This window comes from Macaca mulatta, chromosome 1, assembly GCF_049350105.2.
Source record: "Macaca mulatta isolate MMU2019108-1 chromosome 1, T2T-MMU8v2.0, whole genome shotgun sequence".
Lineage (NCBI taxonomy): Eukaryota > Metazoa > Chordata > Mammalia > Primates > Cercopithecidae > Macaca > Macaca mulatta.
In genome coordinates this window covers 154,600,420-154,628,286 of record NC_133406.1, presented here as the reverse complement: position 1 = coordinate 154,628,286, position 27,867 = coordinate 154,600,420, and the positions used below count along the sequence as shown (strand labels likewise).

At 36.2% G+C, this 27,867-nt stretch overlaps 1 protein-coding gene across 5 annotated transcripts in view; it reads right to left on the bottom strand.

The window, feature by feature from the left end:
* COL24A1 (collagen type XXIV alpha 1 chain) overlaps window positions 1-27,867 on the bottom strand; it is a 398,071-nt gene that overhangs the window by 224,043 nt on the left and 146,161 nt on the right. For all 5 annotated transcript variants that reach the window (XM_077987934.1, XM_001109249.5, XM_015144267.3 and 2 more), the window contains one exon: window positions 5,205-5,258. In XM_077987934.1, coding sequence (XP_077844060.1) covers window positions 5,205-5,258 — 54 coding nt within the window. The remainder of the gene's footprint in view (window positions 1-5,204; window positions 5,259-27,867) is intronic.

Genomic DNA, 27,867 nt, shown 5'->3' with positions numbered 1-27,867 from the left:
TATTATGCAACATAATCCAAATAGTAAGCTTTCTATAAAAACTTATCAGGTCTGCTATGCAAGAGACAATAACAGCCTCTTTTAGTATCCCTAATTCCATAGCCAAAGTAAAAACACAAACCTTTATAGCAACAAATTATTCCTCTGCTTACTGGAGAATAGACAATATTTATTTGCTACTCTTACCTTCTGCAGTAAGCAGCAAAGGATCTGGTTTTGCTAATGATATGGGATTCTTGAAAGCAGATTCCCAAATTGTGTAGCTCTCAAAAAGGCTTACTGATGTATGTTCTGTAGCTTAATACAAATATACAGACACATATAAATCCACAATCAGTAGAACTATAATTAACACAAGTTTCCATTCCTACTTTGAGGTTTTTAGTGAACTGGCAGAAAATGAACAGAAAATAAAAGCCTTCTTTATTGCTGTGCCAAATTGCTCTGGAAAGAGCCCAAATTGTTTGCAAATAGGGTAACTATGTATTTCAAATACAGTGCACATGATTTTCTTGATGACCACATTGTAAAGCCTCAACAGAGCTTTAGCAATTTTTATCATTCCCATTTTCCAAACAAGACATGTATATAAAAATGAAAGAAGTTTCAAGATGCTTGCTTTTATGATACAGTACACCCAGCTAAAGAAACACATCATGTTAACAGGGTCAGTATGTTTGGTTGTTTTTTCCCTCTGTTTCTAGAAACAATTTCAAGGAAAATGAGAAGGACCAAGAAGATAGACAAAACCAGATCCTCCTCAATCTACAGAACAGAAAATTATATTATAATTTTCCTGTTCTTTTGATAAAATCATCCCCGGATATTCTTTTAAAATTCAGTGATGTGTATAACATCAATTAGTCTCATGATGTTGGTACTAATGACTCTATGAACTCATGTTTATTGAATAAACCTAGATATTGGTTGAATTTCCAGTGGGTAGTAATTACTACCATTGTTGTTCATTAAAATGTCTAGCCTTCAAGTCTTTTGCCCCAGTTTTGACGTTCTAATTTTAAGACTAAAAGAAGTAGTGAGAAGAAAGTTCTAAAGATCACCGTTACAAAAGAAAATTAAATAGGTCATTTGGCTTTCTTCAGTTCTCTGACACTTAAACTTCAAGAGAAACAAAATTCCCAAACTGAAGAGAATTTTGAAAGTTCTCTGGTTCTTCACCTAGTATGATATGCACACTTAAAGAGGATGTGGAGAAATAGGAACACTTTTACACTGTTGGTGGGATTGTAAACTAGTTCAACCATTATGGAAAACAGTATGGCGATTCCTCAAGGATCTAGAACTAGATGTACCATATGACCCAGCCATCCCATTACTGGGTATATACCCAAAGGATTATAAATTATGCTGCTATAAAGACACATGCACACGTATGTTTATTGCAGCACTATTCACAATAGCAAAGACTTGGAATCAACCCAAATGTCCATCAGTGACAGATTGGATTAAGAAAATGTGGCACATATACACCATGGAATACTATGCAGCCATCAAAAAGGATGAGTTTGTGTCCTTTGTAGGGACATGGATGCAGCTGGAAACCATCATTCTTAGCAAACTATCACAAGAACAGAAAACCAAACACCGCATGTTCTCACTCATAGGTGGGAACTGAACAATGAGATCACTTGGACTCGGGAAAGGGAACATCACACACCGGGGCCTATCATGGGGAGGGGGGAGGGGGGAGGGATTGCATTGGGAGTTATACCTGATGTAAATGACGAGTTGGTGGGTGCAGCACACCAACATGGCACAAGTATACATATGTAACAAACCTGCACGTTATGCACATGTACCCTACAACTTAAAGTATAATAATAATAAATAAATTTAAAAAAAACGTTAAGTTCTATTATTACTTCCACCTGAAGTACGTATTTTCCAATTTCCCAGGAGAGACACTATTGTTCAATTATCTAGGCTCTCAGAGCACTTCACTAACTCTTTTATATGGAACTTCTTATATTTTTTCTTATTATTATTTTTTATCTCTCCCACTAAATTATAACCTCATCTGGAGGAAGGAAGAGAGTTTAGAAATCTTTATAATCCCACATTTATTACTTGATCTAACACAGAAGAAACTCAATAATGCTTGAATAAATAAGTTATTGAATGACAGGATAAATAAATGTATTTATATGATGTATAAAGTTCAAGTTCCTATTTATGTACCAGGTGAAGGGCTAAAGTTGGCAGGAAAAATCCTCAACTCCATTCTCTACACTATTTGTCTCTCTCAACTTCCTTCATGCTTCTATTTCTGCTTTTCAGCCTGGTTTACTATGAACTATTAATTATTTCTACCTCCAGATGTCAAATGGGTACCTCAAACTAAATATAACGAGAATCAAATTTCTTATCATCCCCATCCTCCAAAACTGTTCCTCTTCCTGGGTCGCCTATTTAAGTTCAATGACATCAGCAACCCAAGTCAAAGACTGCTTTATCTTTGACTTCTCTTTCTTCCATCACTTTATGTTAATCAGTTACCTAGTTGTTTTGTTTTTATTTCCAAAACAGCTTTTAACTAAAGTCATTCAACTAATCATCCATTCAACCACTATTCACTGAGTTATTTATATGTGCTATCCATATTATTCTAGTTTTTATGATGTATATAAAATCAATTAATCTTTTCTCTCAAAAAGGTTACAGTCTAATAGACAGATAAGCACATCAGAAGTTATAATACATAAAGATAAGTGCTTGATAGATTTTTTTTCAGCAATATAGGAAAAGCATATCTCAATTAGATTTGGGAGGAACAGAAAAAGCTTCCTGGACATGTTACATGTGATGTGTAGGTATTAGCTAGATGAAGAAGGGCACAGGAATATATATATCCAGACAAAAAGAATGGCATGTAAGAAGCTGTGAGATTTGCGTAAGCAGGGCATGGTTTGGCACTCTAAATAGTTTGGCTAAAGTGATGCTTTTGGAAGAGTGATGGTGGATATGACTGTATAACTATACAATTATAGAGAGAGGGTTTTATCATAAAGAACGTTGTATAAAGAGTAAAAAAAGTACGAGCCTTAACATGGGAGTTGTGGAGGTCACGAAGGATTTATGCAAAAGAGTGACATGATGAGATCTATACTTTAAAAGATTATTCCATCTGCAGCTTGAAGGTAGATAGGAAGAAATGCCAGATTAGAGGCAGGAAGAACAACTACTGGAGGACTACTACACTATCCTGGCGAAAAATAAAGGGTGCCTAACTACAAGATTGGCAGTGAGAATGATTTTAAGGGTAAAGGGGAAATTTCTATCAAAGGAGAAATTGGGATAAAGGTGATAATAGATGGCATGAGGTCATTGAAGAGTCAGGAGAGGATGTGATGCAAAACATATGTGGAACTTGAAGAGGTGAGTGAATACTTCTATGGAGACAGAAAGGAAGGGGAAAAGATCCCTGCATATAGGTATAAGTTTGTAGGTGGCAGGTGGGGTTGCCTGATAAACTACAGGATGCTCAGTTAAATTTGAAATTCAGATCAACAACAAATAACTTCTATTATAAATATTTTCCAAATATAGCACCTCCATCTTTTCACAAGTTTCTTTTTCCTGAATGCCATCCATCCCACTTGTCTGCTTCACAAATTCCTACTCACTCATGTAGGCTCAAGTGCTATCTTCCCTGCAAAACATAATTTGACTTCCCTGACCCTGTGCTTTCACAGTATTGCTGATTATATATTATTCATTATGATTATTATTAAGGTTTTCCTGAATATCTTTCTCTAGATTTAAGTTTCTTGAAAACAGGGAACAGGACTCTTTTTTTTTCTTGAAAATAGGAATCTTTGTAGCCTTATGGTCTAGCACAATGGCTGCCATGAGAGGCAGCCAATATCTGCTGAATGAATGTCCTGTTTCAAATCTTTATTATTTATTGCCTACTTTCCCTGTCTTCAGTTTCTCCCCTCTTGAAACCATCCTCCAAACTGGCATAAGAGGTATCTTTTAAAAATATAACCATCGAAGATACTTCACTACTCAAATATATTTGATTACTTCATGATGCCCGTCTGATAAAGTAGAAACTCTTCAGCATGGTACTGAATGCTCTATTTAAGTTAATATCAAAGCTAAGGGTATAAAAGCTCAGACTTTGGAATCATATCTGGGTTAGAATTCTGGCTATGTAGCTTAAAGTTATGTGACTGAGTGAATAGCTTAATCATCTGTAAAATAGGAATAACTACCTCATAATGCTGTTGCCAAAATTAAATGACATAATAACTATAAATGAGATAATGTCTATAAAGCATTTACTAGAGTACTGTGCTGCTCAACATTAAGAACACTAACAAATATGGCTATTATCAAGATCCTTTCCAGCTTCATCTCCTGTCATTTTGTCTCTCTCTGCTCCCATTGATACCTCCATAGCAGCTACATTTCACAACTTGCCAGTTCTCCCAACTTCAGGCTATTTCATCCTTACATGTGAATTCATAATGCTTTATTTGCTTGCAATGCCCATTCCACATCAGCTTGCATGGCAAATTGTGGTATTTAAAATTTTGCTAAGGATATTTCCTAGTATACACACAAAACAGTAAATTTGTGTATATACCATAGTGTTAAACAAAATCTGTGCTGGGAAAAGGTCTAGAATGTTGCTTTAAAATGGTTAGATTAAAAGCATTGTTGAAATAATAAATTAGTATGTGAGTCTTCAAGATGAGTTTTAACAATGGTAACAAGCTAATAATTGTGGTTTCACTTGTAAGTTGAAAATGCTTAGGTTTCTTCAGGTATTTTGTGCTATGTAAAGGTTCATGGACACCGTAGGCTTTCTTTTATTTTAATGAGTGGATATCTTATGTCCCTAAAGGGTTTTAGTGGTCAGGAAATTCTCATCCATTTATTTATATTCAGCCATTTATACGCTATGGCTTTTTAGAGTTTTTTTTCCCAATCTCTTCCAAAAAAACCCTTCTGGGTGATTTTGCAAATATTGTCACCCTTAATCTCAGTTCATACCAAATTAGAAAAATCATTTGCAACTATCTGAAACCTAAAGTTTATTAAATGTACCTGAGATAGCTTAAAAATATCCAGAAATGTTCTGATATTTCTAAAATATTTTCCCATTTATTGAGAATCAGGATCTCTAGATAACCATAATTATTTAGTCTCTCTCTTCTTCTTCTTCTTAATTTTACCTTTGGTCCTTCAGGGCCGTTTTGTCCAGGAATCCCAATATCTCCTGGAAAACCCTAGAAAATATAAAAATGTAGAGAGTTTATTCCACAGAAAATTACTTTAAATCCATTTATCATATAAAATTCTCTTTGCTATTCCCCCATACCCAGTTAAAGCAATTTATACTCCTCAAAAATTCAATATTGAAGATTAAGTTAGGCAGTTGTTTAACACTGGAATATAAAACTTACAAAGTATACTAAAATAGAATTTACTTCATCAGTTATTCACAAACAATCCTGAGGCCCTCTAGTTCAGTTAAAGAGAGTAGAAGTCTTAGTCCAAAGTTATCCACAATGTGGAAATAAGGCAAAAAGGTATATGACATATTCTTTCAACATCATATGGGATATAGGGCTACCAAAGATTAGGTGAACGTACTTTGTTGGACTCATTGTTTACTAACTACACATTAATGTATAGATTTTTGTTAGGTAGAGATGCAAACAACTTCTGTCTGATAAAAAAAAAAAACAAAAACAAAAAAAACCCAGCACCCAAAATTATGGCTTAATATACAGGATTAATCAGTTTTGTATCTAACTAAACTATCTTATTCTAACATCCCCATATTTAATTGTCTATAAATACTGAAGTCCTCAAAGGCTCTACAAACCATTATCTTACAGGTTCCATCATTAATTAATAAGTTGAATAAAATTTTTGACCTGTGTTTACTTTAAATTTGCATGAGAATAATGATTTTACTTTTTTGGAAATTATATTAGCAGTCTAAAATACTTGGCTCAAGAAATGAAAAACAAAACAAAAAGAAATGGATTACAGTGTTAAATACAATCTGTGCTGGAAAAAGGCCTACAATGTTGCTTTAAAAGTATCAGATTAAAATTCTTGCTGAAATAGAGTGTGATTCGTCAAATTATGATTCAATAATTGTAATAAGCTAGTAATTGTGTTTTCATTTTATTGATTTTGTCATAGGTTACTTTCCACTGACATTAGTGAAGGAAAAAAGTAAAAGTATAAGAATCAGCATCTTTAAAAGTAAATAAAGCTGAAATTAAAATGTGAACATCCACAAGAAAAGGTAGTTCAGTGAAGGGATAAGTTGTAACGGGAATAAAAAATATGAAGTAAGATGGAACAGCAAGGTTGTTTCTGGGATATTCATTCTGGAAAGAAAAACTAATAAGAAGACATAAGATATAATAAGAAGACTGGATACCAATGTATCCAGTCTGGATTAGGACATGAATGCCTCAACTCAGATTTAAAGCTTGGGTTCTGTGAGGAAAAATATAATTTGGGGACATTTCTGACAAAAGAAAAAGCAGTGGCAACAGAAAGATAATCACAAGATCAGATTTCTGAATGTTCTGGAATAGTTTAATACAGATATGTTTAATAGAAACTTGTTGATTGCTTTACTAATCAAAGAAAGTCAGGCTCACCTATGCTATTATTTGTATATAAGGCAATTTTTTAAAACCTAGATTCTTTTCCTGATAATTTTACACCCTTTCTCTAGAACACACCCTTTGTTAGTGTGTTTTTTTGGGGGGGGGGATTTCTTGTGGACTTGAATCAAGACACTTCTAGTTCCTGCTGTAACACTAGCTAGTCTAAAATTGAACTTATTACCTTCTCCATTATGTTCCTCCCTCATCCTCTGTTCACTATTTGAGTGAATGTCACCTTGAGGTAATCCACCAGTTTCTAAGCCAAAAATCATATGCTTTGAATATTTTCATATTTTTGATATAGTCTGAATACTCATTTTTCCCTCTCCACCACCACCATCACCACCACCACCTTCCAATCATTTACTAAGCCCCATGCATTACATCTCCTAATTCGCTGTCGGTCTGAACCACTTTTCTACAAACTTCCCTCCACAACCCTAGGGCAAGTCACTTTCTCTGTTTTCCTGTTACTTATTCATGTTCCTATCCCCTGTAAAATGCATCTTCACTCTGTAGTCAGACTGATCATTCTATGGAATCTGAGCATGCCTCTTTGTTATTGGCCTCAGAATAGAATCCAAATTCTTTAATACACAGTTCACGGGGTTGCTCGTGATTCGGTGGTCTCTATTTATCTCTCTTCTTTACCCTCTTCCACCCAGCACTTCAGTCACTGAACAATTTTCATATTCTCATAATATACACTCTCTTTCACTTCTGGGCTTTTGTATATACTGTTTCCCCCACCTTGAATAATGTTCCCTTAAGTTTCCTCACCTAGAACACTTATGTTTGAACTAGAAGACTGAATAATATTTTCATTACAAACTTTTATTTGACTTCCATACCTTGAATTAGGTTGCTTCTATGAACTCTCATACCATCCTGGGGCCTTACAAGGTCCCTTAATGTAGTGTTTTAGCTTGTTTTGTTTTCCTAATCAGATTGTAAACTCTTTGAGTGCAGTTTTATGTTATTCACTTCCATATTCTCTGCAACCAATACAACGCCTGATACACAGTAAGTGCTTAAAAAATGCTTTGTTGTTGCTGCTGTTGAATGACTGATTTTTCTTTTCTTCTTTTTTTTTTTAAAGAAAGTACATGTTTCACGGCTAGTTTTAGCCCCTCAGTACTGGTTTTCAGTCAATTTAGAGCATTTATTCATAGCATCTGCATGGATAAATTAATAAACCCTGTCCATCCTCCAGATAAGCCTGGAACACGCTATCACAGCGGTCCCCAACCTTTTTGGCACCAGTTTCATGGAAGACAGTTTTTCCATAACATTGGGGTGTAGAGGATAGTTTCAGGATGAAACTGTTCTGCTTCAGATCATCAGGCATTAAGACTCTCACAAGGAGCATGCAGCCTAGATCCCTCACATGTGCAGTTCGTAACAGGGTTTGTGCTCCTATGAGACTCTAATGCTGCCACCGATCTGACAGGAGGTGAAGCTCAGGCAGTGATGCTTGCTCACCTGCCACTCACTTTCTGCTGTGCAGCCCAGTTCCTAACAGGCCACAAACCAGTACAGGTCCACAGCCCAGGCGTTGGGGGTCCCTGCAATATCATGCCAGAAAGCAAGAAAGCTATCAAGGTATCAAAACTAGAGTCATATTAAAAACACTTAGTAGGTGATTGAAGAGGATCCCCTCAGCCAGATATGGGACTATATGAACTTCAACAAGGATAAGAACTACAATGGATTGAAAAACATCAAATATGTTTAAATTTATAAGTTCATAATGACACAACAAAAACTGTCCACATTCAAAGGATGAAAGGAGGCTAACTCATTATCTTGAAACATGGTAAACAAAGGTGAAGAATCAAGCATTTATTCTGCCTTAGTGTACCACTAGTAATCAAATAGTAGATGAGGGGATGTATTCCAGCCAGTAAGTGAAAAAGAAATAAGAGGATTAAAAAAATCTCCATTTTTCAATGCCACAAATAATCTAATTGATCTAGGCGCTGAGCATCAACTATTACTAACATCATACACACATAAAGAGATCATCAGACATTATGTGCTTCCTGAAAAAAGAACAGAATACCACTGATTGTCTTGCCAAAAACAAACCTGAATATGACAAGGTCTCTATATGTGACTACCAATTTGCAGGAAACACACAGGACCAAGAAACAAGCAGAACTACACCATGAGACTATAAAAGCAAAATCCAGACCATGGGAAACTCTACAGATCAAATGATTGGGGAGCTTCGACAACTAAATTTTAAGGGGGAAAACAGGGAATAGAGAGAGAACTTGTAGAGTGAAAGACATAGCAAATAAAACAAATAAGCCTAAACTATAGTTTTTAAAGATGCATACTTTTGTGATAAACTATGTTTTAAAAAGGAGGACTGCTTACTTTTGGGAGGAGAGCTGGGCTTGTGGTTTCATGGGGCACATAATGGCTTCGGTAGTTATGGCAGTTTTACTCTTGACCTGTGTGGTAGTTACAAGAGTCTGTCTTATAATTGTTTGTGATTTACATTTGTTTTGTATAGTTTTATGTGTCTATGTTTTACTTTACAATAAAATGGTAAGAAAAAAATTGTTGGGGTGACTTCTGGGTAAACATGCAATGCTGAATACATGTGTGAATCTCTGCCCCTTAAGACTTCATTAAAGTATCAGTGGAGAAATATTAAAAAGACAAAGTGGTAAGGTCAAGGATAATAGAAGAAAAAGATGTCAACACAGCTGATCTCATAGTATAGTCATACAAGCTGAATATTTAAAAATTAAAACCTTATTGAAAAGCTAACAAATATATAAGCACAAATTATTAAAAGGAGGAGAAAGATTTTTATTTCCTTCCCACATAGGAGAGTTCAGAACCTTGGCCAAATAAACTTTTCATTATTTTAAAAATTCATACCTAGGTTACTACCAAGTAGAGATCTTGCCTTTTAAATAATACATTTCAATGTTAAAACCAGAGTTAACTATCAACTGAACTAGAATGATAACATATAAATAAAGGAAACCTTTTTTTTTAAACACATGAATTTAGTGCTCAAAATGTAATCAAATGACATAGACATCTTTGCCAAGTAGCAAAATTTCAGAAAGCTTACAGATTGAAAGATAAAAAGTACATCATCAGAGTCCATACTTTTCATTTTTAGAAGCTACATTAGCATGAAACGATACAGGAAGAAAAGTAAAAACAAAAATCTGATAAAGATGCTCTAATTCATTTTTATAAATTTAAAATAATTTAGAAAACATTAATCAGTCCAAACATTTTCTCTCACAATGTGTTTTACTACCTCAGTTAAGTCATCCCATCACAATTTAAAATATAATACCTTAGTGAAGGAAAGGAACAGCAGTCTGGCTTCTGGTGCCTCTTAATGGAACTAGTCTGACCACCAATTTTTACCAAGAAGCAGAAAAAAGAAGTAGTTTAAAAAATAATAAGTGAAAATATGTCTTCTGTTTTCAGACCCTTCACATCTGTTTGCTATACTGAGAAGAGTGACTCAGCATTCTCTCCAGTAAAAACAAAGTTTTATTATTCTATAATCACTAGAGGCTGGAGACTAATTCACATGCATTTTTTTTAAAGCAAAACCTGGGAACCGAAGCACTAGCAGATTCCATTAGTTTCTTGGGAAATCATAAAAGTAAAATATTATCATTCTTATTTGGCAGTAGCCAGAAGCTTGGAAGCTAGAGTGTCCTAATAGAATATATTATATTATGTGCACATACATTGAGCACTTTAATAGTTTTCCAATAGAAGTGTTAAAGTCTCTGTTTTCTATTGAAATATATAGTCCCTCAAGTTAAAAAATGGTAAGTGGATAAACTTACACACTTATACACAAACTAATTACAGTATATCCATAAAATGAACAGCTCGGATGTGGCAACCTAAACAAATCTCAAATGTCTTATGCTAAGTGAAAGAAGCCAGATTAAAAAAAGAGTACACACTATATAAGTCAGTTTATATAAAGACTTTAGAAAATTCCAATTAATTTAGAGTGACAAAAAGCAGATCGGAAGTGGCATGGAAAGCGAGAAGACAAGAGGGACAAAAATAAGGTATTATATATAATGTGAACAAATAAATTACTGGGTTTGACAGATATGTTCATTATCTTGATCTTGGTGATGGTTTCACAGGTTATAAATATGTCAAAAATTATCAAATTGTAAAATTTAAATATAGGCAGTTTATTATATGTCAATTATGCCTCAAAAAGCCTGTAAAAAGAAAGGTATTTAGTACTGGGTATTTTAGATAATCATATGCTTTGTGGTAGGCAACATTTTTTAAGGGTTTAAAGATCTTTAGAGAGAATATATAATTACTTGAACTAGTTTTCAGATAAAATCAGTGTTGCTCAGATTTTGGCTTGTTTTAGAGGTTATAACATGTTAAATTATAATAACAGCTTTAAAACAAATTATATATTTTGGAAAATTGAAACTTTTCTGATATTTTGCAAGGTAGCTTTAAGATACCCTGTTGTTACAGATAAGAGTGACACTTGGACCGTTTAACTCTCATGGAAAATTTCAATTATTGATTTAATATCCACTGTGCTTTAAATATACAAGAACACAGCACAGTTTGGCTTAAACGTATCTTCTGAGTAGTTTATAAGTCTGAACAAAGTAGAGATGAATATAGCCCTTGGAAAAACAATCATTAAAAAAGGCTAAAAGATAAAATTAATAAAGGCAACATGTAAATTATGAATTCTCGAGGGCAAAGTTATGCAAAGCCTTGGCTAGTGTTGTGAATGTATAGTACATTCAATAAACATTTGATGGTCTGAATTGATGACCAAATTAAAAATAAATTCTATTTGAATAATAACTTCTTCAGTTAGGCAGTTTCAAAGTTATCCTGAAAAAAGAACCAGCCTAGCTTCTAAAGACAGGACTGAAATTTTACATATTGAAATAAGTAAGAATGTATCCAGAGGGAGAGAGGTTTTGTAAGAGGATAATTTGGTCTGAGACAAGGATCCAGCTTACAGTCACAAGATTTTATTTTCTAACATTTATGGAAGCACATGTCATGTCAGTAATATGATGAGTCCAGGTAGGAAAGTAATAATAAAAAAGAAAAACATTAAAATAGCCTTTACCAAGTGAGAATAACCTATCCAAAAGTTAATGCCAAAAAAAATTTCAAAAGGCAAATGTAATACATTCACTTTCCCAGTAATCTATAGAAACTAAACTTTAGCACTGGGAGGCATGCAAACTGCAAATGAAGGAACTATTCTGTCTTCTGAGGAAACCACAAGCAGAAAATACAGTTTCTTGAAAATGCAAAATAATCCATCTAGGTATCTGTCTCTCCTTCATTTTCTTTTGCTGTTTTAGATCTAAAAGCCATGAAAACCAGGTATTTTCCATCATGATACTGCTGAGAAATTTAGTGATTATTGCTATTCACATATTTTCCCTTCTGTAATTCTATATATTTGAGCAGAAAATATAGCACAGATCAATTCCATATGTGCAGCATCCTGAAAACTCAACAGAGAAAATCCACAAAACTACAATGACAATAAAATTCCTTATGACAAAATGTACATTCTGTGTTCCAAATAAGACTTTTGTTTAGATAGTATTTACAGTATTTTTTAAAAGAGATTGAGTCTTGCTCTGTCAATCAAGCTGGAGTACAGTGGCATGATCACAGATGTGCGCCAACATGTTCAGCTAATTAAAAAAATTTTTTTTCTTTTTTTTTAGAGATGTGGTCTCATTTTGTTGCCCAGGTTGGTCTTGAACTCCTGGCCTCAAGTGATACTCTTGCTTCAGACTCCCATGTAGCTAAGATTAGAGATACAAGCGATCTGTGCCCAGATGTTCACAGTATTTTTACTATCGCTTTTAAAGGAAACTACAAAGTCAACTGGAAAGTGTACTTTTAGTCTAAAGTCCACATAAAATTATAGTTAAGTTATAATTCAAAAATCAACTATTCTGGCCATTATTTGATATTTAGGTTTGGATAATCTATAGTGACAAAAAGCAGATCCCCCCATGGTAGCCTGAGGAGGAAGGGGAAAGGAGAGGCAGAAAATGATTACAAATGTAAACAAGAAAATTGGGGGGTTTGATGGGTGTGTTCACTATCCTGATTTTGTTAATTGATATGGTTTGGGTCTGTGTCCCTGCCCAAATCTCATGTCAAATTGTAATCCCCAGTGTTGGAGGTGGGGCCTGGTGGGAGGTGACTGAATCATGGGGTCAGATTTCACCCTCAGTGTTGCTCTCATGATACTGAGTGCCTGCAAGATTTGGTTGTTTAAAAGTGTGTGGCACCTCTCCCTCTCTCTCTTCCTCCTGCTCTGGCCATGTAAGATGTGTCTGCTTCCCCTTCACCTTCCACCATGATTGTTAAGTCTCCTGGGGCCTCCCCAGCCATGTTTCCTGTACAGACTATAGAACCGTGAGCCAGTTAAACCTCTTTTCTTCATAAATTACTCAGTCTCAGGTATTTCTTTATAGCAGTGCAAGAACGGACGAATACAGTGATGGTTTTACAATTTATACATATGTCAAAAATTATCACATTTTACCACATGTAACTATTACATGTTAACTGTACCTCTATAAAGCTGTAACTAAAAAAGGTAATTGGTATTAGGTGTTTTAGATGTTCCTTTTTGGTAGGCAACAGTTGGTAATAATTTGAAGATCTTTAGAGAGAAAATAGAAATTATTCATTGAACTTGTCCCCAGATAAAAATCAGTGGAGCTCAGATTTTGAATTGTTTGAAAGTAACAGCATAACCATTATTTAATGCATATTTTTGGCTAAGTATAATTTTAGGTACTCAATATCTATATATCTGTCTCAGAATTCTTATAAATATCTTAAGTAAAGAATATCAACTCGGCTAGGCACGGTGGCTCATGCCTGTAATCCTAGCACTTTGGGAGGCCAAGGTGGGTGGATTACCTGAGGTCAGGAGTTTGAGACCAGCCTGACCAACATGGCGAAGCCCTGTCTCTGCTAAAAATACAAAAAAATTAGCCGGGCATGGTGGTGGGTTCCTGTAGTCCCAGCAACTCGGGAGGCTAAGGCAGGAGAACTGCTAGAACCCTGGGGGCGGAGGTTGCAGTGAACTGAGATGGTGCCACTGCACTCCAGCCTGGACGACAGAGGGAGACTCCATCTCAAAAACAAAAAAGAGTTTAAATTAACTTAGTCAAGAGATAGTTACTATGTATCAGGCACTGTTCTTGGCACTGATCATGTACTAGAAAACAAACAAAAAAATTCCTTGGCTTCATAGAAAGTATATTCTAGAGACTCTTTATCTCAAAGATCTTCTCCCTTTCTATGTGTGTATGTTTGCAGCATGGAGTGGGAAGTTAGGTGATTAAAAAAGATTTACACTGTTATGAGGAACTGGCATGTCTCAATTACCTACTTTTGTTCTAGATACACAGCTACCGGTCCAGGGCCACTCTATGTTGTTTCACATTCTCTTTTTCTTCAAATGGGATATCTTGTTTTCTTTCTTTCTTTACTATCTATACTGGTTAGTAGAAATGTAGACATATTTAGGCCTCATTGAAAAGAATGCACCTTACCCTGAGAACTTGGCCTTAGAGATGTAAGCAATAATTGGCCAGTACCTTGGGGTACCTTCTTTTGGAGAAACGACAGTGCTTTTTCAGCTGTGTAGGTGCCTGCACTGTTAGGCAAAGGCATGTTTAAAACTGTATAAGTGGCAAGAGGGTATAAGTAGATATTGGGCACTAAAGATGTGAAATGTAGAAGACATTTCTTCAATCTGCTAAAAATCTCTTTGGGGAAATATTATTCCCCATTTCTCAGTCCACGTACTCTGTTCTCCATCCCAGTTTCCAGGAGTGGGAAAATGACCTAAATCTTGCAAATTACAGTATTCCTATTCCATTGCTATTGCAATTGATTGAAAGATGATCATGTGGGCTGGGCGTGGTGGCTCACACCTTTAATCCCAGCACTTTGGGAGGCCAAGGCAGGCAGATCACGAGGTCAGGAGTTCGAGATCATCCTGGCCAACATGGTGAAACCCCATCTCTACTAAAAATACAAAAATTAGCTGGGTGTGGTGGTTCATGTCTGTAGTCCCAGTTACTCGGGAGACTGAGGCAGGAGAATCGCTTGAATCTGGGAGGCAGAGGTTGCAGTGAGCTGAGATTGTGCCACTGCACTCCAGCCTCATGACAGAAAAAGAAAAAAAGATGATTATGTGGTCAAATCCTGATTGGCTGGAGTCTCCTAACAATTTTTGCTAGAGATACAAGGAAAAAAAGAGTGCTTTCTTTTTGCTTAGATTACTAACTCTGAGGGCAACAGAAGCCTAGAATTGCCAATGACCACTTTTTCCACAATGTGTTCCTGTGAATGTAGCCAACAGAGAAATGCCAGGATAAGATTTACAGAGTGTCTTGGTTATATTCATCAAGTTCCTGTACCTAGCCAAATCTCTAGACACATATACTGCTGGACTTCCTGATTATATTACCCAATTCTGATTTTTTTTTTTTTTTTACTTAAAACTGTTCAAACTGAGTTTCTTCCACTTTCCATGGAAAAAGGCCTCACTGAAACATTGGACTATTTGCAGTTCTTTACATACATCTAGCTTCTTCACACATCTGTGCTTTTACAAATGCTGTTTCCTCTGGAGGGAATGCCCTTGCCCTCTGTTTCTACTTGATAAATCCATACTATTTCTTCAAGTCACTGCTCAAACACCCATGTACTCCATGCCACTGGTTTTTGTATCACATAACTTGTTACCAACTCAAATGTAACATGATCTATGAAAACTTTCACGATGCACCTTAGTCAGAATCAGCAGCAGATTATTTTATACCTGTACAGAACTCTGTTAATATGGCTAGTTAGCACTATTCATATTGTACTATAACTAAGGGCATGTTTCTCTATTCCAATGGAATGTAAGCTCATGCAGGAAAAGGAATGTATCTGACCCATTTTTGTACCTCCAATATTTAACTTCACATGTCACTGGAAGATAATTCTTCTTGGTCCCTTCCATTTCCACACATTCTGCAAATGAGGTATTGACTTCGCATTATTCCAGTCACTCTCTTCAGAGATTTTTGCATTGCTTCCTGAAGCAAAGGGCAGGAAGGAATGCTTACCGTCCAAGATAACAGAGATAATATCTCTCTGGAATACATTATCTTTTCTGACTGCCCATTATAAAAGATTTAGTCTCCTTAAACTTCAGATTCCTCTTATGTAATGCAACCTACCACATATGCAAGCATCATCTAGCCCTCTTCTTGTCACCCTATGGGGAGTGGGGCTCAATGAATCAGTGCAAAAATGTTGATACTCTGAAAAGTGCTTTTGCCAAGAGTAATAAACTATCTTTTGTCATTGTTCTAGGAGGTTGTGTCTTTTGCCAGAATCATTGAAACTGTCAGACTAACTTGTTGGCTTGCAAACAGAATAAAATCTCAGATTCTGACAGTTTTGGTGATGAAGATGGGATACTGATAGAGACATTGCTTTCTGGAGGAGGAAGTATTAGGGCCTCACAGATGATTAACATGATTTGAGAGAAGTCCATGGGAAATTGCAATGAATATGTCAACCAAATACATGGTCAACAAGCAATAAATGGTCCTCCACTTTATTGCCTGTTTAGAGGAGGTACTGGGAGAGACAGCTTCAGACCAAGTACAGGGAAATAAGTTCAAAGACAGTTGCCGTAGTTGTCCCTAACTCTCTTCTGGGCAGAAAGGCTTCCTCATCAATCTGGTGAGCAGTTTCAGGTTTGCAACATTGTAACAACTAGTACTAAGATTCCAGCTGGGGGCAGTGGCTCATATCTGTAGTCCCAGCACTTCCGGAGGCTGAGGTGGGTGGACGGGCGGATAGCTTGACCATCCTGGGTAACACAAAGAAAACCCATCTCTACAAAAATAAAAATTAAAAAACTTAGCTGGGTAGTGGTAGTGCATACCTGTGGTTCTAGCTATTTGAGAGGTTGAGGTGGGAGGACTGCTTGAGGCTAGGAGGTTGCAGCTGCAGTGGCCATGATCACGCCACTGCACTCTAGCCTGGGTGGGCAACAGAACAGGACCTTGTCTCAATAAAATAAAATAAAGTAAAATAAAATTAAAAAATAGAAAAGAAAAGAAAAGAAAAAGAAAGATTCATCCTGAGTAGGCAGAAGATTCTATCTCCTTATAGACAATAGTTACAGAGACTCCCATCTACAGTGAGTATAAAAGGATGAAAATTTGTGACCAGTATGAGCAAAAACCAGGCAATACAATAGAACTTTGGCTGGTTCACCTGGGAGATGAGAGAGGGGTCTCATATTTTTTCACAACACAAGAATTGCAACATTAGCCCAGATTACCTAACCACTGAATATGCTGCCTCTGACACAGCTTGAAATAAAAGGTTTTAACAATTTGATGCCAACCTACTTTTACAATCTTATTTGTCACTCTGTGCCAACACATAAAAAACCTGTATCAGCCAGCCAGTGTCACCTACTCCCGTAAATCCACTATGCATATACCCTAGGTCTCTTGGCTCTGCTTATGTGGTTCACTGTGCTTGGAATGCCCTGCCCTGTTCCTGCGATTTATTAATAAACAATCTAATTCAAGGTCTGTCGTTTCTATAAACCCTTCCATCTTTTCTATGAACCCTTCTCTATCCTTTCATTTTATGTAAATCTATCTCTACTAACACTGAACTATAACAACTCCTTAATTCTCATATGATACCTTCACCATTACCTAACAGTTTACATATAGATTTTGTTCTTCCCAACTAGACTAAATCTTCCTAAATTATCAATTACATTTTATTTTTAATATATCTTACAGTGATTACTAGGCATATATTTGCACATAGTAGAAACCTAATACTTTTTAAATTGACTGACTTAATCACATGTACTCTTTCAGCATGACTTAAGCGACAATTAAAAACATGAAATTTATCATCCAAATCCAAGTCATAAAAGATATCAAAGAAGTAAATCATTTGGGTGAAGGGAATCCATTACATTCTAATCAATTAATATAGCTGGCCACAGTCTAGGTTATTCCAGTTAAGTCCACTGAAGTACTAAAAATGAAGTTTAAAAGCATGCTTTTACTTGATATAGCCAGAGTTTTGAAACTCACTTTAGTCTTTGTCTCTAATGAAGACCACCCTGATGGAAAAAGAGGACCCACTGCTTGGCCACTTCTGGCACTGCTGTGATTAGTGGTCTTGATTCATTTTTGTCATAAACAACTGGCCCCATATACCAAGTACATCATCCAAAATTCAAATATTTGGCAATCTCTGTAGCCCAGGGGGCTTAACAGCTGAATCAACAAACATTCTAACCATCCTGCTACCATATAAGAAGGTGCTCTGCTGCCAGAACTGACAGGACACTTGGGGTTAGTGCTCAAAACTGATACTACTATGATTAAAGAAATAGAAAGGATTCCTGTAGAGCATTTTCCATATGTTTTTATTAAAAGCAGGAAAAAAAGTATGGAAAAAATAAATCTTGTGTATTAAGGCAAGTGATGTTTTATCTTGGAACACCTCTAATATTTACAATTCTGTGAAAAGCTAAATGCACAGATCTTTTCACTTCATTGTTACAGCATATGCAAGTATCATCACTGTCACATTGCCTAGAATAAGTAAAACATTACGAAGAGAAAAAAAGCTTTGGAGTGGTTTGAAATCACATTTGCTCAGCTGGTCTTTAATGATGAACAGTTCTCTTCAATGCCAATGGCAAATAGCATTTACAACAAAAACTTCAGAGTACTTTGCTTTCACCAGCTCTTATGAAGATTTGAGTTTCCTAACCAAAAGTCACTAGCAAGAAATGGTGGTCAGTCCTGTCCTGCCTTTTTAGTTGAGTAGATGACCGTTTGCATGGTATGATCAAGTTGAGAGGTATAAAAGTTTCTAGTCATCCATAAGTTTTTCCCTGCTCACTAAATGACACCCTAAATGCTTTGATTAATGACATTTTGCATTAGGTTCAGGTTTCTGTTCATTGCTAAAATGCAAATATTCTTAAAATAGGAATACATTGCTGTTAGCTCATAATCATTTACTGCTGGGAGTGAAATATATTCATCAGGTCTTTCCACGAAAACAGGCTTTGATGGGAAGGGCAAATTTTAGGGGAAAAAAAGAGCACACCGATTGTTTGAGATGGAAAAGAACTCATGCCCAAGGGGGTAAATACACACACACACACACACACACACACACACACACACACACACATAAAGGAGAGACTAAGAGCCTCAGGAAAAAATAAAATTCTTCAACTATTTTACAACTTTCTCTGAGGACTGCACTGATTCTAGACTTTCAAGGGATGACCTGATCTTTAATTTTTAATTTATCAAACCTAATCAAACCTGATGCCTGGGAAAAAGGACAGACAGAGACAGCAGAGGCCCTGACATGGTACAAGAATTGAATATTGACTTCTTGACTATAAGCTCCCGAAGTCAGGGCCTCATCTTATGCACCTCAGCACTTTTTTTCGTAGTGATTGACATATATAATAGACATCCGAGAAAGATCTGTTGAAAATGAATAGTAAGAATTGGATAGTCTAAAGAAGAGCATAAAAGGCAGAGATATTCCCATAGGTAGATCTTTGGGTTCTGATGATCAGCCAATCACATCTCGATGACTGTCAGTCACATTGTGTGTAGGGGGATGTCATAGATTAGTGCCACCATTAAAAACCTAAAAGATGTAGCAGTGGTGGTCCCTATCACAGCATTGCTGAATTCACCAGGCGGGCTCCTGCAGAGATCAGATAGATTCTGAAGGGTGACTGGAGACTACCACAGCCCCAGTTACAGCTGCTTTGTCAGATGTAGTATCATCGCTAGAGAAGATTACTAAGTCTTCCCATAAATGGTATATAGTCACCAATTAAGCAAATGTACTTTTTTCCTTTAAAATTAAAAAAGATAATAAAAAACTAGTTTGCATTCATGTAGGATGGACAATAGCCACTTACAGTTTTCCTGTGTTCTCCTGCCTATGATACAGGTTCAGTCCGAAGAGATCTGAACCTTCAGCAAATGCCACAGAACATCACCCCAATCCGCTACATACATGATGTCATGCTGATTGAACAAGAATAGCAAGAGATGGCTAGTACAATAGAGAATTTGGCAAGACACATGCACTCAAGATGGTAGGATATACACCCTTCAAAGATTCATAAGCTGGCCAATTCTCTGAAGATTTAGGATCCCAGTGGTTAGGGATATACTTGAATAGCCCCTTTAAGGCAAGAGCAAGTTGAGAGTCTTACATACTCCACCACACACACACACACACACACAAAAAAAAAAAAAAAGGAAAGGCACGCCTTTTGGGGTCCAGGGAGCAAACTATTCTATACCTAGATACCAGGTGACATTGAAGGCTGCTAGCTTTGAGCGGCACCCAAAACAGGAAAGGGCAACATCATAAATCTAGGACATGGTACAATCAGTCCTGCCACTTGTACATTTAGTCAAGAAGACCCTCTAGTATTGGAGGTATTACAGTGGGAGAAGATGCAGTATGAAGCCTATGGCAGTTTGCAGTGAGAGAAATAAATGCTGCCTCTGGAATTCTGGAGTAAGGCCATTTCATCTGAAGCAGAAAATAATATGCTTTTTGAGAAACAGTTTTTGGTGTTACTGGAACCTAGTAAAGGAAGGACACTTGACTATGGGACATCAAGTAACCACACACTTAGAACTTGCCATTATATCCTGGGTTCTGTTAGGCTGCCAAGACATAAATTCAGATGGGCACTAGCAGCAGTCCATTATACAGGAGAAATGTTATATACAGGATTGAACCCAAGTGGGACCAGGGGGAACAAGTAAGCTGCATTAATAGGTAGCCCAAACTCCAATGTCACCTTCACACTCACTGCAGTTCCCTTCTCCCGGCTTATAACTAAAGGAATATGTGTTAGGGTGAGAAAATAGCTCCCATATGACTAGCTGGAGGAGCTTGGTTTATGGTTGGGTCAGCTGGGCAAGCAGTTCTAGTTGAAAATGGATAGCAACAGCAAAAAAGGTACACTTATGAGTACCTGAATAATAACAGAGAAGAAAAAAGTCATCCTAATGAGTAGATCTGTGAGCAGTGTACCAGCTCATCATCTGTGTGTCAAGAGAAGTGACCCGAAGTGAGGATATATAGATTCTTGGGCAGTAATCAATGGCATGGCTATCTGGTCAGGGGCCTGGGAGGAGAAAAAATAGAGGAAGAGAGAGATTTGAGATACAGTCACATGAATAGACACATGGGATTAGGGAAAGAGTATGAAGAGTTCTATCGCACACATTAATGCCCACCAGGAAGCATATACCATGAAGGAGTTTATAAAAAACCAAGGAGACAAAATGACTTGGCCAGTTGACATTAGGCAGCCTTCATCTTTGGTCACTCCCAGACTGGCATGAGTGTCACATGAATGGAGAAGACATGGTAGCAGAGACAAAAGTTATGTATGAGCCCAACAGCATGTACTATCACTTACCAAGGATGTTCCAGCTTCTGCTGACTCTGAAAGTCCCATTTGTCAGCAAAAAGACTAACAACGTCCCCATTATGGCACCATTCCTCAAAGAAGACAACTAGCTACTCTGTGGCAAATGTCTTACCTTGGGCCCCTTCCAACCTGGAAGTATCAACAGTTCATCCTCACAGAGATAGATATCTATTTTGGGTAAGAGTTTGCCTTTCTTGTTTCTAAAGTTCTACTAGCGCCACTATCTAGAGACTTACAGAATGCCTGATCCACAAACAGGAAACCTCACAGAACACAGCATCCAAAAATGGAGACCCTCTTTACATTGAAGGAGGTGCAAGGAGTAGGCCCATGATATTATCCATTAGTTTTTATCCTGCCCAGTCTAGAGGCATCCAGCCTCATGTAACATTGGAACTTCCTTCTAAAGTTATAACTGATATGCCAGTTAAAAGAAAATAATGTGAAAAATGGTGTACTACCTTTTAGGACACAGTGGATTTATTTAATCACTGACCCCATATGGAGTTTTGTCCCAAATAGGATGAACATTTGGGTCTAAAGACCGAGGGGTGGAAGCAGGTATGGTCCTATTTACCATCACTCCCAATGACACACTGTATTCTGTGCTCCTTTATCACACGCTGAACTCTATAGGGTTGAAGATCTTGTTACCCAAAGTGGGGGTTCTCTCTTGACAGGAGATACAACAAAGGTCTTACTAAACTAAAAGTTATGGCAGCTACCAGAGCACTTTGGACTTTTTGTGACCAGGTCTGAACAAATAAAAAGAGAAGTCACCACACTGGCATGACTAATTGACCCTGATAAACAAAAGGAAGCAAGACTGCTTTTATACAATAAAGGCAGGAAGGAATACATGTGAAACTCAGGTGGTACACTGGGCACCTTCTTGTATTCCTGTCAAACATACATGCTCTTCAGCAATGAAGGTTTAGGTTATACTACCAGATAAGCTACCAAGATCTGCTGAGGTGATAGCTGAGGGTGAGGGGAATGTAAAATGGATAGTGAAAGAGTGAGAAAAGTACCAGTTGTGGATCTGAGAGCAACTGGATTGCGAGAGGCCACAGTCCATCCTACTAACACAGACAGATCATGTAAAACAAAAATAAGCAAAGATACAGCAAATCTAAACAACATAATCAATGAGGAAGGGCAAATCACTATATACCAAACTTTGCACCTGATAATAAGAATACACCATCTTGTCAAGAAGATATTGAACATTCACAACAAGTGAACATATACTAGGTAAAAAAGAAAAAGGTCAGTAAGTTCTATAAAGTAAAAAAAGTCTCTGATCACCATGCAATGAAACCAGAAATTATTAACAAAATCAGAACTGAAAAAGCTCTCCCACTTGAAAATTTAAAAATTGCCTATTTAAATAATTATTGGGTGAGAAGGCATATACAAATTGAAATTACAAAATATCAAAAAGTAATTTTAATAAAACATACTCCATATGGAAGTCTATTGAATACATTTAAAGTAATGATGAGAGAAAAAAATAACAGACCTTAAAAATTTTATGAATAAAAATAAAAGAATAAAAAGAAATTAGAAAAGGAGCAAAGCAAGAATATCCCCTCTTATGACCCCTTGTCAGCATTATACTGGAAGTCCTAGATAATGCAATATGACCAGAAAAAGAAATAAAAACTATACAGATGGAGAAGGAAAATATAAAGCTGCCTTTGTCACAGATGACATGATTGGCTATGTAGAAAATCAGAAAAAAATGAACAAAATCCTCCTGGAATGAATAAGCAATTATAGCAAGGTTGTAGGATACAAGGTTAATAAAAGTTAATTGGCTTCTTATATACCAACAACAAACAAATGAAATTTGAAATTAAAAACATAATACAGCACCAAAAAATGAAACATTTAGGTATGAACCTAAGAAAATAAGTACAAAACTTATATGGGGAAAATTATAAAATTATGATAAAAGAAATAAAAAAGAATTAAGTAAATTATACCCAATGTGATCTACAGATTCAATGCAATACCAAACAAAATCCCATAAGTTATTTGTGGATACTGACAAACAGATTCTAAACTTTATACGGAGGGGCAAAAGACCTAAAATAGCCAACCCAACTTGAAAGAGAAGGACAGAGTTGGAGGACTGATACTACTAGACCTCAACACTTACTATAAAGCTACAATATTCAAGACAGTATGGTAGTGAAGAAACAATAGATAAGTAGATGAGTGGAACAGAATAGAGAACTCAGAAACAGACCCACATAAATACAGTCAACTGATCTTTGACAAAGGAGCAAAGGCAATACAATGGAGCAAAGATAGTCTTTTCAACAAATGGTGCTGAAATAACTGGACATCTACATGCAAAACAAAAATGAATTTAGACACAGACCTTACATCTGTCACAAAAATTAACTCAAAATAGATCATAGACCTAATGTAAAATGCAATATTATAAAATCCTAGCAGATAATACAGGAGAAAATCTGGATGACCTTGGGTATGGCAATTACTTTTTAGAAACACCACCAAAGACACAATCCATACTGAACTTCATTAAAATTTAAAACTTCTGCCCTGCAGAAAACAATGTCAAGAGAATAAGAAGACAAACCACAGACTGGAAGAAAATATTTGCAAAAGGCACATCTGATACAGAACTGTTACCCCAAATATACAAAGAACTCTTAAAACTCAACAATTAAAAAAAAAAATTTTAAAAAGGCCAAAGACCTTAACAAACACCTCACCAAGGAAGATATACAGATGGCAAATAAGCATATGAACAGACACTCCAAATTATATGTCATTAGGGAACTGCAAATTAAAACAACAATGGGGGCTGGTTCCAGTGGCTCATGCCTTTAATCGCAGCACTTTGGGAGGCCAAGGTGTGATGATTGCTTGAGTCCAGGAGTTTGAGACCAGCCTGGGCAACACAGTGAGACCTTGTCTCTACAAATAATAATAATAATAATAATAATAATAATAATAAAAACAGCTGGGCGCTTTGGTGCATGGCTGTGATCCTCCCTACTCAGGCAGCTGAGGTGGGAGGATCACTTGAGCCCAGAAGGTTGAGGCTACAGTGAGCCATGGTCACTCTACTGAACTCCACCCTGAGTGACATAGTGAAACTCTGTCTCAAAACAAGCAAACAAACAAACAAACCCACCACCATCAACAACAAAACCCAATGTGGTGCCACTGCACACTCACTAAAATGGCCGAAGTCCAGAACACTGACACGAAATGCTGGTGAGGATGTGGAGCAAAAGGAACTCTTATTCACTGCCGGTTGGAATGCAAAACGGCACAGCCAGTTTGGAAGATAGGGAGTCTATTACAAAACGAAACATACTTTCACTGTGTGATCCAGAAGCCACACTCCTTAATTCTACCCAAAGGAGTTGAAAATTTATGCACACACAAAACCCTGCTCATGACTATTTACAGCAGCTTCACAACTGCCAAAACCTGGAAGCAACTAAGATGTCCTTTAGTAGGTGAATGGATAAACTGTGGTATATCCAGACAATAGAATATTATTCAGTGCTAAAAAGAAATGAGCTATGAAGCCATGAAAAAACATGGAGGAATCTTAATTGCATATTAATAAGTAAAAGAAGTCAATCTAAAAAGACTACATACTGTACGATTCCAACTGCCTGACATTCTGGAAAAGATAAAATTATGAAGACAGTAAAAAGATCAGTGCCCATAGGTTGCTGGGGGCAGGGGAGAGAAGGGATGACTAGGCAGAGCAGAAAGGATTTTTAGGGCAGTGAAAATACTCTGTATAATAATATAGTGGTAGATCACTACATATTTTTCCAAACCCATAGAAAGCACAACATCAAGAGTGAACACTAATACTAATGTAAACTATGAACCTTGGGAGATAGTTATGATGTGTCAATGTAGGTTCATTAACTGTAACAAATGTACCACTCTTGTAGAGGATAATAGGATCACCACAATCAAGTAGAATATATTTCAAGAATGCAAGTTGGGTCAATAAAAAAAAATCCATTAATATACCATACACATAGATCCAAACAGAAAAAATCCATAATTATCTCAATACATGTAGGAAATATAAAACCTTTAACCAAGTATATATATTTGACAAAATATAATAATCATTCGTGATTTAAAACATTCAAGAAAATATAAATTAATGGATATTTCTTTTTTTATTCTTTCTTTTTTTTTCAGGGTCTTGCTGTGTTGCCCAGGCTGGAGTGCAGTGGTGCAAAAACTTCACCAAAACATCTGCTTCCTGGGCTCAAGTGTTCCTCCCACCTCAGCCTCCTGAGGAGCTGGGACTGTAAGTACACACCACCATACCAGGCTAATTTTTGTGTCTTTTTTGTAGAGACAGTGTTTTGCCATGCTGCCCAGGCCAGTCTTGAACTCCTGGGCTCAAGCAATCCCCAGCCTATCTCTTTAATGTAATAAAATATGAATATTTTATTCTTCATGCCGGCATTTGCTTTATGAGAAATCACTATAATGTTTCCACTAATATCAGGAACAGATCAAGGATGTTCACTACTTCTTTAACATTGTACTCGGGTATTACAACACAATTAACCATGAGAATTAACTTAGAGGTTTAAGAAGTGGGAAAGAAGAACTAAAATGATCTCTATTTTAAAATTACATGAGAGCATGTCTAGAAAACTCTGGAAAATCAATAGTAAAACTAACTAAAAAAAAAAAAAAGAAACCATTAAGGTAACAGGATATAAAATTAACATTGAAAAATCAATAGTCTTTGGACACATAAACAAAAATGTATTCGAGAATATAATGGCAGAGAAAATCCGTTTTACTATAACAACAAAAAATATAAAATGCTGAAGAAAAAATTTAACAAAAAATGTGCAAAACTTAAGGAATGTTTTAAAACACTCCTGAAAAACATAAAAATGGATCTGAACAAATGAAAGACAACTGCTGTTCTCGAAAAGACTGAGTCAATATCATAAAGATCCCAGCACTCCATTAATTTGTAAGTGTAAGTTGAAGCCAATAAACATACTAACAATATTTTTTAATGAACCTAGATAAATTGATGTTAAGGTTTATATGGAAAAACAAGAATGCAAGTATAGCCAGGAAAACACTGAAAAAAGCTCAGAGGACTTAAAACCTTTCCAGACATCTCAACACACCATAAAGTTTCTGTCATTAAAACAAGGTGGTACTTGTGCATGAACAGACAGCCACTCAGATGGAAGAGAACATAAAGTAAGACATAGATCCAAGAAGTAGAAATTTAGTACAGTCATGTATCAGTTAATGATGGGTATTTGTTCTGAGAAATACTTTGTCAGGCAATTTTGTCATTGTGTGAGCATCATAGAGTACACTTCCACAGACCTAGATAGTATAGTCTACTACACACCTAAGCGATATGGTATAGCCGATTGCTTCTAGGCGATAAACCTGTACAGTATGTTACTGTACTAAATACTGTAGGCAATTGTAACACAATGGTATTTGTGTATCCAAATCTATATAAACATACAAATGGAACAGTAAAAATGTAGTATAAAAGATAAAAAATGGTACACCTATGTAGGGCACCTACCATGAATGGGGCCAGCAGGATCAGAAGTTGCTCTGGGTGAAGTAGTAAGTCAGCAGTGAGTGAATGTGAAGGCCCAGGGCATTACTGTACACTTTTATATGACTGACAACACAGTAGGTTTGTTTACAACAGCATCACTACAAAACATGTGAGTAATGATGTTACAAAGGCTTTATATGACATCACCAGGTGATACAAATTTTTCAGTTCTGTTATAATCTTATGGGACTAGGGTTTTATATGAGGCCCATCAATGACAGAAACGATGCATGCTGTATGTGACTGTGTATGATATAGGTAGCATAATTTAAAATAAACTATGATACTGAAGCAAAGATAGACTGTTTAATGAATGATTCTGGGAAAACTGATTAGCCATTTAGAAAAATGTGAAATGAAATACATAAATCACAACAGACACACACAGACACACACAAAACTTTTAATGTATCAGAGACCTAAATACAAAAAGGAAACTAGTCAAGAATCAGAAGAAAACATAGGTGATTTCTTTAAAACCTGGATATAGGAAAAGGTTCTCTAATGATGACTCAAAATCCAAATTCCTTAAAAGATTGACAAATTTGGCTATTTAAAAATGTAAAGCTGTTTCCTGTCAAAAAACTCTACAAATAAAGTCAAAAGACAAGTGACAAACTGGGAAAAAATTACTTGCAATAGTTATCACAGGTAAAGGGCTAATTTCTCTAATACACAAATAATTTTAAACATTAGAGTAAAATGACCAAATACCTAGTAGAAAAATGCGCAAAATACATAAACAGACATTTCGCAGGAAAGATTATAAAACAGTCCTCAAACATAAAAAGATTTTCAGTGTCATTCATAGTGAGAGAAATGTCATAATTACAGAAATGTTGATAGGAATGAAATTCTTTCGGAGAAGAATTTGGCAATATCTAACAATATCTTATTTTGACCTAGCAATCCAATTCTATCAATTCACCATGAAGATGCACCTCCAACCATACAGAAATACATAAGCACAAGTTTATTCA